Source organism: Ovis canadensis, chromosome 21 (genome assembly GCF_042477335.2).
Source record: "Ovis canadensis isolate MfBH-ARS-UI-01 breed Bighorn chromosome 21, ARS-UI_OviCan_v2, whole genome shotgun sequence".
NCBI classification, from domain to species: domain Eukaryota; kingdom Metazoa; phylum Chordata; class Mammalia; order Artiodactyla; family Bovidae; genus Ovis; species Ovis canadensis.
This window is the reverse complement of record NC_091265.1, coordinates 34065855-34078742: the sequence shown is the minus strand read 5'-3', so window position 1 is coordinate 34078742 and position 12888 is coordinate 34065855. Positions and strand designations below refer to the sequence as shown.

The following is a 12888-nucleotide window of genomic DNA, read 5'->3' as shown; positions in this document are numbered from 1 at the left end:
CAAGAGCACAATCTGGGTGCTAAGGATGCTCACTGCTACTGGGTTGGCCATTGTTTCTAGGTTTTTTCAGTAGACAGAGCTAGAAAATAAAAAAATAATCCTTGATTTCATAACAATATTTCCTTAACTTTCTTACATCTTATTTCTTTTTCCCCACACTGAGAATCTTGGTTTTCAAGAATATCACAAATGATACAATTAGAATATCAATTACATTTCACACACATTATGCATCTTTTCAGAACACCACCACCACACCAAAGTAATTTAATGGAAAGTCCACAAGTTTTTGTATGTAATCTTCCCATTCTTTCTCCATTTGTTTTGTCTTATAGCTCCACTGTTAAAACACAAAGTTATTAAAGACTATATGTTCTTTGCTCTATCTGTCATTTAGATTTAGTTACATGTAGTGAAGTGAAAGTTGCTCAGCGGTGTCCCACTCTTTCCAACCCCATGGACTATACAGTCCATGGAATTCTCCAGGCAAGAATACTGGAGTGAGTAGCCGTTCCCTTCTCCAGGGGATCTTCCCAAACTCTAAATTAATGCTCACCCAACATTCTTTTTCAAATCTTTATTATGAAATAGTTTTAGACATACAGGTATCTTAGAAAAACAGTTCAAGGACACCATCACCTTGTTTCTCATAAGTTAACAACTTGTGCCCTCATAGCACACGTCTCAAAACCAGGAAATTAACGTTAGTAAAACACTATTAAACAGATTTGATTAAATTTCGCGAGATCCCCCCATCCCCTGCCAGGTCTGTTCTGTTTTGAGGATACATGTCTCATTTTGTTCTTGGATTTCTTTAGTCTCCTCCAATCTGTGACCATTCCTCATTCTTTCTTGACCTTGACAGTTACTTTGCAGAATACCTCTCAATCTGGTCTCGTCTGATGTTTTCTCAAGATTAGATTAAGATATACATTTTTGATGAAAATTCCACAAAAGAGATGCTATGCATTATACCAGAGGGTATATGATGATGTAAATACCTTGATCATTTGGTTAAGGTGGTGTCAGCTGGTGATTCCACTGTAAAGTTAACCATTTCCCTCTTTGTAATAGGTAAATGTCACAGGAAAGACACTCGGAGATTATGCTAATATACTATTTCTCCACAAATTTGTACCCACTCATTTTAATGTCTGTCAGATCTCACCTGTGACACTCACTACTGTAGTATTTCCCTAATGGTAAATTTCTATTTCTGTCATTCCCCACACTGCAGGAACGTATAGTCCCTGACATGTAGAAGGAATTGATAGTCACCTGCAGGGAAACGTGATCCCTTCTCCATGTATTTATTTACTCAATCATGAACTTACAGAAATGTGTAGTCATAGATTTAAAATCTATCGCTGCATGAATCTGTGGCTAGAACAGTTCTGCTTTCACCACTCCTTCCAGTCAGCACCGGGTCCTACTGAGATGCCCAAATTATTTTCTGAGTACATCCTTAATTTCTGGCATTCTAAAATATTCTAGCTTATCTTGCATTTTTCTTGCCCATCCCCTAAAGCAATTGTCTCTATGGGGCACTAGTTCCTTTTAGTAGAAAATATATTTTGAAATAAAAATCTAGAGGCTAAGAGTGCTCACTCTTACTGGGTTATCACTGTTCTCAGATTCCTCTCATGAACAGAGGTAGGAAATATATGTGTGTGTGCGTGCGTGTGTGTGTGTGTGTGTGTATAAAGCCATACAAATGAATATATTTATATTTATTACCATATCACCCACTAGTCTTTTTGGCTATCTGAAGCTCATTCACTAGAAGATTCCTATAAAAAGACTCATAGAAAATAGATCTTAGATATTGATAGCAATTTACATGCAGTCTCTATCTAGAAGTCATTTTGGCTAGACATAAAATCCCTGGTTCACATTTTTTCCCTTACATATGTTATGGCATTTTCTTCTGGCATAAGGCATTGCTTTCAAATATAGTGATGGCAGCCTGATATTTTCTCTATAAGTCACCTGGTCTTTCTGTCAAGATGGCCAAAGTACTTTCTTCAAAGCTGAAGGGTTTTACTAGAATATGTCTTGATGCTGGTTTTTCTGGGTTGATTTTCCAAGGTCTTTAGTGTCTTTAAAATATGTAGTCTTACATTCTTTTTTTTATTTCAAGAAGTTATAGGAAGGGACATGGGTAAACCTATGGTTGATTCATGGTAGTCTGATATTGATGTCTGGTAGAAACAATGTTTGGTATTTGGTAGAAATCAATGCAATACTGTAAAGCAATTACTTTCAATTAAAAATAAAGAAATTTAAAAAAAGAAGTTATGTTAAGCATAGTCTTTAGCATTTTTGTCTGTTTCCTTGCTTTGGTTTTCTTTTCTATGGACCTCTGTAGGATTTTTATTGCATATCTTCAACTCTTTATCTCTTTCTCAAATCTTCGTCGACTTGCTTTTGTTTTTATTTTTAAAAACACACAACATTCCACCTGCTGTTTTTTTTTTTCAGAATAACAAAAAATATTGTACTAAAACTTAAGATTTATAGAAATTTTCAGCCATACAAAATGGTCACAAGCTTTTTCTTGAAGGGAAGATTCTACACTTGACAGCAAGGTCACAATGTTATTAGTGAGGGCTGTGATGTCTGTTTAATGTCTGTTTGGTTCAAACAATCAAGCTTGTCCATCTACAGCATCTAAATAAAGTTAGACTTGGCTAGAGAGCATATTCTAAAGAAATGGTTAGCTGCTTTTAACCAATGCACTTAGATCACCATAAAAAAGGGGAAAGTAGCCCATAAAATTAAAATCAAATTACCTTCCGCCCCCCCCACCAAAAAAATAAAATAAAATGCAAAAAACACACACACACCTGCAGCTAACCTTGACAACTACTTCCACCCACAGTGCTTTATACTTAAACCATGATGGGGAAATGAATAAAAGCAGAGAGAGGCCACTGCTTTCAAATGTTTTGCAACATTCTAGATGACACTTCTGGCCTCTGCTCATGCTTTACAACAGTGAATCAGGACAAGACACAGATTTGTTAATGTGCATTTAATCAGTAAAGGTTTGAAGATGCCTGGGGTTTCATTCTGTAGTTTCTAAGACTGTGTCCATTAAATGCAAACAAAAAAGGAAGAAGTCTTGGCAGAACAGAAGTGATACACACTTGACAATCCAATCAATTTAAATTATTATTCATGGCATATAGCCAGTCCATGCTCTAGCCGTTTCTAGGGCTTGGGCTTCATTGGTCTTCCACTGCTCCGCTACATCATTTGCTAATGGATCATCTGGAATGGGAGCACTTAACAAAGCCTATATCGATAGCAGAACTGTGTGAATCTGCAGTGCTGGGGACCACTTATCTTTCAAAATATCTAAACATATTCTTTCCAACTTGTCTACATTAGGATGATAAATTTTGGTCATGAAATGTACTTTAAGGGCTGCCATTGGGTATTCTTCTGGAAGGAATAGTTCAAGCTTCAAAACTCCTCCCTCAAAGTGGGAATCCTGAGGGCTGGCAATGACCACATGAAAATAACGGGCGTTGCTCTCATCTGGTTTTGCTTTAATGCCGGGAACTGGTTCTGCCAGCAAACGCTGGGTTTCCTTAATAATCCTGTGGGGCAGCCCGGCCATCTTGTCAGATCCTGAGTTCGGCCTCTGGTCTCTGGCTCTATTCCCCTCACGCACGGGTCATCTGCTGTTATTTAAGGGCACTAATTCTTGTGTTTGTTGATTCAGATATTATTTACAGATTTTTTAAAAAATCGTTAACTCTGCCACCTATTCATTTAGTGTTTTCATATGTTTAGTGAGAATGTCTTTTGGTTAAGTTTTCATTTCTGCCATGATGTTAATGTGCTTCTTATTTTCTTTCATTATTATAATTCTATGGGATTTGGTCTTGATCTTTTTTAGTTACTCATTTTTATGTCAAGTAGATAGTTTTTCTAATTTTACTGCTTTCAAGCTCTGCATTTTTCATATTAAAAATTAAACTGATTTACTTTATGAGATTATACAACTCTAGACCTCTCCTATACTTTCATTTGAATTTTTTTTTTAACTTGTCTCTACTGTTCCTATTCTATTTAATTTAGATCCTATTCCCAGCAGACTGCATGAGCTCTGTGTGGAGTTTAGTTGTGGAAGGGATCTTCAGCTGGAGAGGTTTGAGAAGCCATAACGCCCAGAGTACCCAAGTTCTGTTAAGATATTAGTTTCAGATACTACAGTTTTTTACTTTTGTTATCAATATGTTCCTATTATAAGGGAATCTGTAGACAGTCAAAAACCATGCCACTGACACTTTTCAAAAATTATGAATGACAACTTAAATTTTCACCTGTTGATTCTAATCATAACAAATTTAATCAGAAAAGAAAATTTCAACAGTTTCTCTAACCATGAAAGGGTTTTCTTTTCTTCTTCCTTTCTTCTTTGCTTTCTAAAGAAGGTGATCATTTCACAACAAATACAAATGTCATGTTGTACGCCTGGAACAAATCTAAAATTGTATGTCAATTATACTTCAATTTTAAAAAATCTGAAAATTCAAAAGTGGGTTTAGACTACTTTAAAAATTATTAAGTTTTACTGATATAGGTCACAAACTGAATTTTAGGATATAGAAAAGAATTTGCCAAATGAGAAATACAGCTCATGGTTAAAACCACCAAAGATATTTGAAATCATATAATCACTAGTAAAGGGAAAATAATCAGGATTTTTGCTAAAAGAAATATTGGTATGTACAAACATTATACCCTACATTAAAATGCAAAATTAGTTGGTTTTATGCAATCCTTGCAGCTAGGGGATGACTTTATGATTAGTTTCCTCAAAGCAGCAAACAAGGTAAGAACATATTATTTTCAGGTTCTAATCTAAACAGTAAAGGAAAACTAAAAGTAGAGGAAGAAAGGACGATAAAGAGAGCAAATTCTGTACCCTGTCATTAAAAAGCATGTTATCAAGGAAAAGTATTAACCAAATGACATTAGACAAAACTTCAATTGGTTTCTCTGCTTCTAGAAAAGTTAGGACTTGCTTCTGATCTTCTGAAAAGGTTAGGATTTAATCTCCTCAGTTAACTGTATTAAAAAAGTCAATCAGGAAATCAAGCTTAATAACTATAGTTATCATAGACTTAGGAATTTGCTAAGGGTGACCCAAAACAAAAAAAGAAAACCAATCCACACCACACACACATAAAAATGATTTAAAAATTGGCTTACTTAAAAAAGGACTTAAAATATTTTCCCAAACAACACATACTAATAAGAACATGAAAATGTCTTCAACACCATTGGTCATTTTGAAAATGCAAATCAAAAACCATAAATACCACTTCACATCATTAGAATGTCTATTATTTTTTAAAAAATAACAAGTGATATGTAGGATGTGAAAAAATTGGAATCCTTATGCAGAACTGATAGGAACGTAAAATGGTGCAGCAGTTGTAGAAAATGATATGGCAAATCCTCAAAAAATTAAAAACAGAACTATCATCTGATCCAAAAATTCTACTCCAGGGATATACCCAAAAGAAGCGCAAGCAGGTATTTGCACACCCACTTTCATAACAACATTAATTATAATAGACAAAAGGTAGAAGAAACTTAAGTGTCCAATGACAGATGAATAGATAAAATGTGGTAGACACATACAAGAGAATATCAGCATTAAAAAAGAAAAATTCTGCTACATGTTATAATATGGAGGAATACTGAAGACATTAAGCTCAGTGAAATAAGGCAATTACAAACGGACAAATATTGCATGACTTCTTTGAAGTGAGGTTCCTAGAGTTAGTCAGATTCATGGTCAGAAAGTGGAATGATGGATGCCTGTGGCTAAGGGGAGGGGGAAAAGGGTAGTTAGTGTTTAATGCGTACAGAGTTTCAGTTGGAGGATATGAGCCTGGAGATGAATGGAGGAGACAGATGCACAACAATGCAAATGAACTTAATGCCGCTGAACTGTATACTTAAAAATGGTTAAAATGATAAAATTTTATGTTATATATATTTTACCACAATAATTTTTTAAAAGTTCACTAATATCCTCTGTATTGTTAAATTAGTAAAAGATATCATGTCTTGATGGCTGGAACACTTTTATGTAAATTTTTTAAATGTGCAGTATGAAAGACCAAAGTACTCAATAGTTTTTTGCCCCTTTTTCATTAAATGATAGAAAAATCTACTTCCTCTAACAGGAAGAGTTAAAACTCTTCAAATTGAGGGAAATTCAATTGATGTAGACGGGAAGAAGAGTGGAAAAGAGAAGAAATTACAAAACAAAGAAAAACAAAACACACAAAAAAAACCTTGTTTAGTTGTTTCTTCCTCCTTTTTAGTCTCCTCTTCTTCCAAGCTGGGACTTTCCCGGGAAGAGCTGTCCTGTTGGCTAGAGTTCTTCAATAAAACAGGATCAATTTGTGCTTTCAGGAGTGCAAGAGTCTCAGCCAACTCGTTTCGATTTCTAAAAAAAAATGGAAAAACAGAAGGCAACATAAAAATCTTTCTCCTGTTCTAAGCTTTGTGGTTGCCAATAAGGGTGGGGAAAAATGGGAGTCTGAGATTAGCAGATGCAAACTAATTTATAAAGGATGGATAAACAACAAAGTCCTACTACATAGCACAGGAACTATATTTAATATCCTATGATAAAGCATAATAGAAAAGAATATGAATATAAGAATATTCATATGGATAACTGAGTTACCTCGCTGTACAGAAGAAATTAACACAACACTGTAAATCAACTATACCTCAATAACTTTTTAAAAAAATCTTTCTTCAGTTCTAAAATGATTTCAGAATAACACCTATTAGAAATTAACATTTAAAAAAGAAAAACATATTAAGAACATCCAAAACACTAGGCTAACCCTAATGAACCTTACATTTTAAAATTAAGTATTAGGAATGAATGCATATTAAAATAAACTGTTCACCAACGAGGAATCTTAGACTATGTTTTTATTAGAATGGCAATTCAAATCTTTTTGGTTAAAAAGGACAGTAGGAACAAATTAAACAAAAACCAAAGTTTGATAATTTTTTTAAATACGATGCAATCTCTCAGGAGTACAAAACCAAAGTAAATTCAACTTGAATAAAAATATAAGAAAATCCCCAATAAATAAGATACCAATCTACAAATTATCTATTTTTACTACCATATCCAGAGGTACATATAATACGGTCAATTTTAATACCACATACAATTAACAATAAAACAATAATTTAATCATAAATAATTATTTATAACAACAATAACTGCTCAGAAAAACAGTATGTTTAACAGCAGAAATAAAAAGGAAACCCTGGACTCAGACTTGGGAAATATAGTTCTAGATCTGCCACTAAGTTAATGAATCAGCACCATGATCTCCCCATCTGTGTCATCAAAGGACTGTGCACGCACCTCTTAATTCTATGTAGTTAGTATCAAGATGAAATTATCTGTTCTATCTGTCACGCCACATATGTCCTCTATCCCCAATTCCACCACCATTCTAGCTAAACACTACTGCTTGAAAGTGGAGACTCTCTTATGAAATAGGCTCTAAAAAATATTTAATGAATAAATAGAATCCCTGTTCCTAAACCAAATGGCTATGTACCCCTGGACAGGTCATATATTTTCATCAGACCTGCGTTTCCTTATCTATATAAGACTGGATTCTCTTAAGTATTATTAGATTGGTTTCCAAAGAAAGCAAAAAATCACCAGTGACAGACATCTTTCAGAAATAAAAGGACAATCATTTTGCCATTGTCTATGAGAAAGAACACACAGGATTACACACATTACAAATATTGTGCATGGCAGTGACTATATGTTTATACATAGTATAACTATCACATTAGCATACACAATAAAATGAACAGTTTTAGACTTTTAATTATCTAATAGTAGTAGGTCATGTCAGATGCTGTTTCGAGATTGTGTGGTACTATACCCACTTTACAAAAAACAAAAATAGTTTCTATTTTTGAACTTCATTAGCCCAACCTGCTTCTAACCTAAGCCTCTATCCACTTAATGTTATTATCATCATATTTCAATGAGAATTTCATATGTATAAGTGCCCCAATCCATTTGTTATTTTCTGAGGTCATGCTGGAAACTGAAAAATATATTGAAGTATTTCACTATACCTTCTTTTAAAAGCTGTGAACATTAGAAGCATGCCAATACTTGCTAGAAAATCCATGTCAATTACTTTCAGTACTCTAAGCAACAAAAAAAACTTGCAGAAAAGTTGATTAAAGAACCCTCCTAAAGGCTTTTAACCTGTCTACTACATTCAAATGCAAACCTAATAAAGCCATTATCTTATAAAAACAGAAAACTACCCATCTGGATTTCTCCTGTTTCAATATTACAATTAGATTTAGTATGTTAAATAATTTTTAAAAGCCCTAAATTGGAATAGAGGAAGTTTTAATATATATAGATTAAAAATTATATCCAATTTCTTACAACCTTTTGCAGAACTTTATTTTTAATGTAATTTTAAAGTATTACCTTCCATTTACAGTTATTACAAAATACTGGTTTTACTCTTCATGTTTTACAACACATTTTCAGCCTATCTTACACCCAATAGTTTGTACCTCCCCTTACCACTGGTAACCACTAGTTTGCTCTCCATATCTGCTAGTCTGCCTCTTTTTCCCTTTACTCACTAGTTTGTTGTAATTTTTAGATTCCACATATAAGTGATATCATTGAGTATTTGTCCTTCCTCTGACTTCACTTTGCATAATGCCCTTCAAGTCCACCCATGCTGCTGCAAATGGAAAATTTCCTTCTTTTTATGGCTGAGTAGCATCCCATTGTGTATATATACCCCAACGGATTTATGTATATTAATTTTGTGTTCTGCAACTTTTCTAAATTCACTGTTGAACTCTAGTAGTTTTCTGATAGCATTTTCAGGATTTTACAAATAGCATCACATAATTTACAAACAGTGTGGCAGTTTAATTTCTTCACTGTCAATCTGGATTCATTTATTTTTCCTGTCTGGTTGCTGTGGTTAAGGATTTCCAAAACTGTGTTGAATAAAAGTGGCGAGAGTGGTCATCGTTGTCTCCTTCTTGATCTTAGAGGAAATGCTTTCAGCTTTTCACCAATAAGTATGATGCTAGCCGTGGGTTTGTCACGTGTGGCCTTTCTGATGTTAAGATGTTCCTTCTATGTCCACTTTCTAGAGGGTTTTTTTAATCATAAATGGACACTGAATTTTATCAAAAGCATTCTGTATCTATTAAGATGACCATATGGCTTTTATTCTTTAATTTGTTAATGTGGTTCATGTATCATGTCGGTTGACTGATTTACATATACTGAAGAACACTTGCATCCCTGGAATAAGTCCCAGTTGATCATGGTGTAGGATCCTCAAAATGTTTATTTGCTTGTTTGTTTTGACTGTGCCATGAGGCATACGAGACCTTAGTTCCTTGACCAGGGACTGAACCCATGCTCCCTGAAGTAGAAGTGTGGAGTCTTAACCACTGGTAGTTAAGACTTTTAATTTGTTGCACTCAGCTTGCTAGTATTTTGTTGAGGATTTCTCAACATTTGTCTGTGATATTGGCCTTTTTTTTAATGATACCTGTGTCTGGTTTTTGTATCAGGATGATATTGGCCTCACAGAATGAGTTTGGAAATGTTCCTTCCTCTGCAATTTTCTGCAACAGTTTCAGAAGCATAGGTGTTAACATTGATGTTTGGTGGAATTCATAACTGGCTCATTTTGCTGTATACAAGAAACTAACACAGCATTATAAAACAACTATACTCTGTTAAAAATTAATTAAAACAGAACAAACAAACAAAAAATGGTTTGGTAAAATTTACATGTGAAGCCATCCAGTGGTCCTCTATAGGACCTTATAAAGGAGTCTGTGGATTCTAACAATTCAGTTGTTTTGCCCTTTCCCCTCTATTGCTTTATTTTCTTTAAAACATTTTTTCACTCAGACATATTAAATCATACTCTCTTATGATCTCAGGTTATTTACACTTCTGTTCTCTTCAGTCCAAAGTGTGTTTTGGACTAACTCCAATTATTCTTTCAAAGACAGGCAGGCAGATGTGCAACCGAAACTACCACAGCATTGTTAATTGGCTATACCCCAATACAAAATAAAAGATTACAGTTTCAAAGACAAGCAGAGAATGGAAAAATAATGTGGTACACTCATGGAATGGAATATTATTTAGCTATAAAAAGGAATGTAGTACTGATTCTTCATAGATGAACCTTGAAATATGCTATCTCAAAGACACCAGACATGAAGGCCACATATGGTATGATTCTGTGTATATAAAATGTCTGGAATAGGCAATTTAGGGAAACAGAAAGTAGGCTGGCAGCTGCCACAGGCTGGGGAAAGGGAGAATGGTGAGAAACTGCCAATCTACAGGGTGTGGGGATCCTTTGTGGGGTGAGGAAAATGCCCTGGAGTTAGATCATAATGATAGTCACATAACTTCACGAATATACTAAAAATCACTGAATTGTATTTTTCTTTAAGTGATGGTGGCTTGGAGATGCATGTAAGAAAAAAGGAACATGTAAACACTGGATAATTTTGCATAGAGAGCTGATTGGATTTGCTGATAGAATATACGTGAAGTGACAGAAAAAGAAAATGTGCCTCCCAAGTTTTGGATCCAAGCAAACATGGATGCTATTAACTGTGATAGGAGAAACATACCCAAGTGGAAAGGTTGGAAGCTCAAGTTTTGGGCAGACTGACTGATTTTGACAGATTCGGAACTATCTGTACCTACAGATAACCTAACTATCTAGGTTAACTATCTGTTAACCTAGACTTGAGTGAAATGGAATGTATCAGTCTAATTATTATAATACAGAATATGACTTTTCTTAAGGGATGTTCAGAATTAGAATTGGTAGGGATACACAAAAGCAACTGTTCAGAGGCAACTGATCTGGCAGCACAATACAATTAAAAAAAAAAAAAAAAAACCAGACAAAAAAAAAAAAAAGCCAAGCACAGGCATCGTCTTCTGCCAAGTATGGGTTAGATACCTTGATCCTCCATAGCACACTGGAGAGTAATCTCCATCACAGATCACATTTATGACACTACATTATCATTTCCTATTTCCCTGTATCTCTCCAACAATATGGAAAGCTCAGGAATGGCATTAAGTCTTTTCCCTTTAAGAGCCCAGGACAGTGACACAGCAAATATTTAGCAGATGTCTGTAATATATGATTCCACTATTCACCAATAATATTCCACTTTTCTCATATAATTTCATATCACTGAGCAGATAAAAAGGAAGAAAACTGAGTACAACAGTATCTAAGGGGGTCAAGAAACTGAAAGAAGATATTAATGAGTGATATTGACAGGAGTATATTAATAACATAAGTTAACATTAGTGAGTGATTACTATGCTCCAGGCATTACTCCAAAATCATGACATGAATTAGTTCATGTAATTCTAATATAACCTGATTAAATAAGTACTATTGTTACCCCCATTTTTTAGACTAAGAAAGTGAGAACATGCAGAAGATACAATGATCTATGATCAGAGTTAATTAGTATATATTAAAGGCAGAATAGAAAGTCTGACTTCAGAAACCATATTTTCAAACTCTGTGCTATATTAATTACAGAAATGCCTTGACAGATTTCCTAATTATGTGTACATGAAAACTCTGTACACTATTTAGGAAACAGCTTTTTGAAAATGATTATGAAATAATTATTATTTAAAATATTTTTAATGAGGTATAATTTACATCCTTTGAAATGAACAGATATAAGGTGTTCAGCAAACCAGTTCTAACAAATGCATATACTTGTGTAATCCATAGCCCAATCGAGAAAAGGAATATTACTATCACCCCCAAACCCCTCCTGCCCTGCCCTACTCAATTCCTCTGCTCCACCAAAAGCAAAACGGAATCAGTTTCGAACACTATACGCATACATCAGTTAATTCCAGAACTTAAATAAAATGGTATGTACTTTTTTTTGGGAGAAGGCAATGGCACCCCACTCCAGCACTCTTGCCTGGAAAATCCCATGGATGTAGGAGCCTGGTGAGCCACAGTCCATGGGGTCGCTAAGAGTCTGACATGACTCAGCGACTTCACTTTCACTTTTCACTTTCATGCATCGGAGAAGGAAATGGCAACCCACTCCAGTGTTATTGCCTGGAGAATCCCAGGGACAGGGGAGCCTGGTGGGCTGCCATCTACAGGGTCGCAGAGTCGGACATGACTAAAGCGACTTAGCAGCAGCAGCAGCAGCAGTAGCATGTACTTTTTGACTTCTCACACATGATAATTCCTTAAGAACAAAGCCACACAGTTGCATGCATTATAGGTCATTTCTTTTTATTGCTAAGTAATAATCCATTTTTGAGGACTATTATGAACAAAGATGCTACAAACATTATTACACAAGGCCTTTCAAAACATCATATAGTTGAAATCATACAGTTAATTTCAGATTGCCTTCTCTTATTAACACGATTTAAATTTCCTCTGTCTTTTCATGGCTTGATAACACATTCGTTTTTTAGATGACAATATTCCATTGTCTGGATACACTGTAGCTTATCCATTCACCTAATGAAGAACATCTTGGCTGTTCTCAGGTTTTGGCAAGTTTGAGTAAGCTGCTACAAATATTCCTGTGCAGGTTTTTATTAGGGCACAGCTTTCAACTTCTTTGGGCAAATGCCAAAGAGGATGACTGCTGGTTCATATGATAATGTTTAATTTTGCAAGAAGCCACCAAACAATCTTTCTGACTGTGTCATTTTGCATTCCCATCAGCAATGAATCTAAGTTCCTATTGCTCTATATGCTCACCACCATT

At 34.7% G+C, this 12888-nt stretch overlaps 1 protein-coding gene and 1 pseudogene across 1 annotated transcript in view; both read right to left on the bottom strand.

Moving 5' to 3' along the window:
- Positions 1-12888, bottom strand: part of RSF1 (remodeling and spacing factor 1) — a 154834-nt gene that overhangs the window by 47924 nt on the left and 94022 nt on the right. The window contains exon 5 of the mRNA XM_069564910.1: positions 6324-6478. Within this exon, the coding sequence (XP_069421011.1) occupies positions 6324-6478 (155 nt within the window). The remainder of the gene's footprint in view (positions 1-6323; positions 6479-12888) is intronic.
- On the bottom strand, positions 3020-4326 carry LOC138426416 (ubiquitin-conjugating enzyme E2 N-like; annotated as a pseudogene).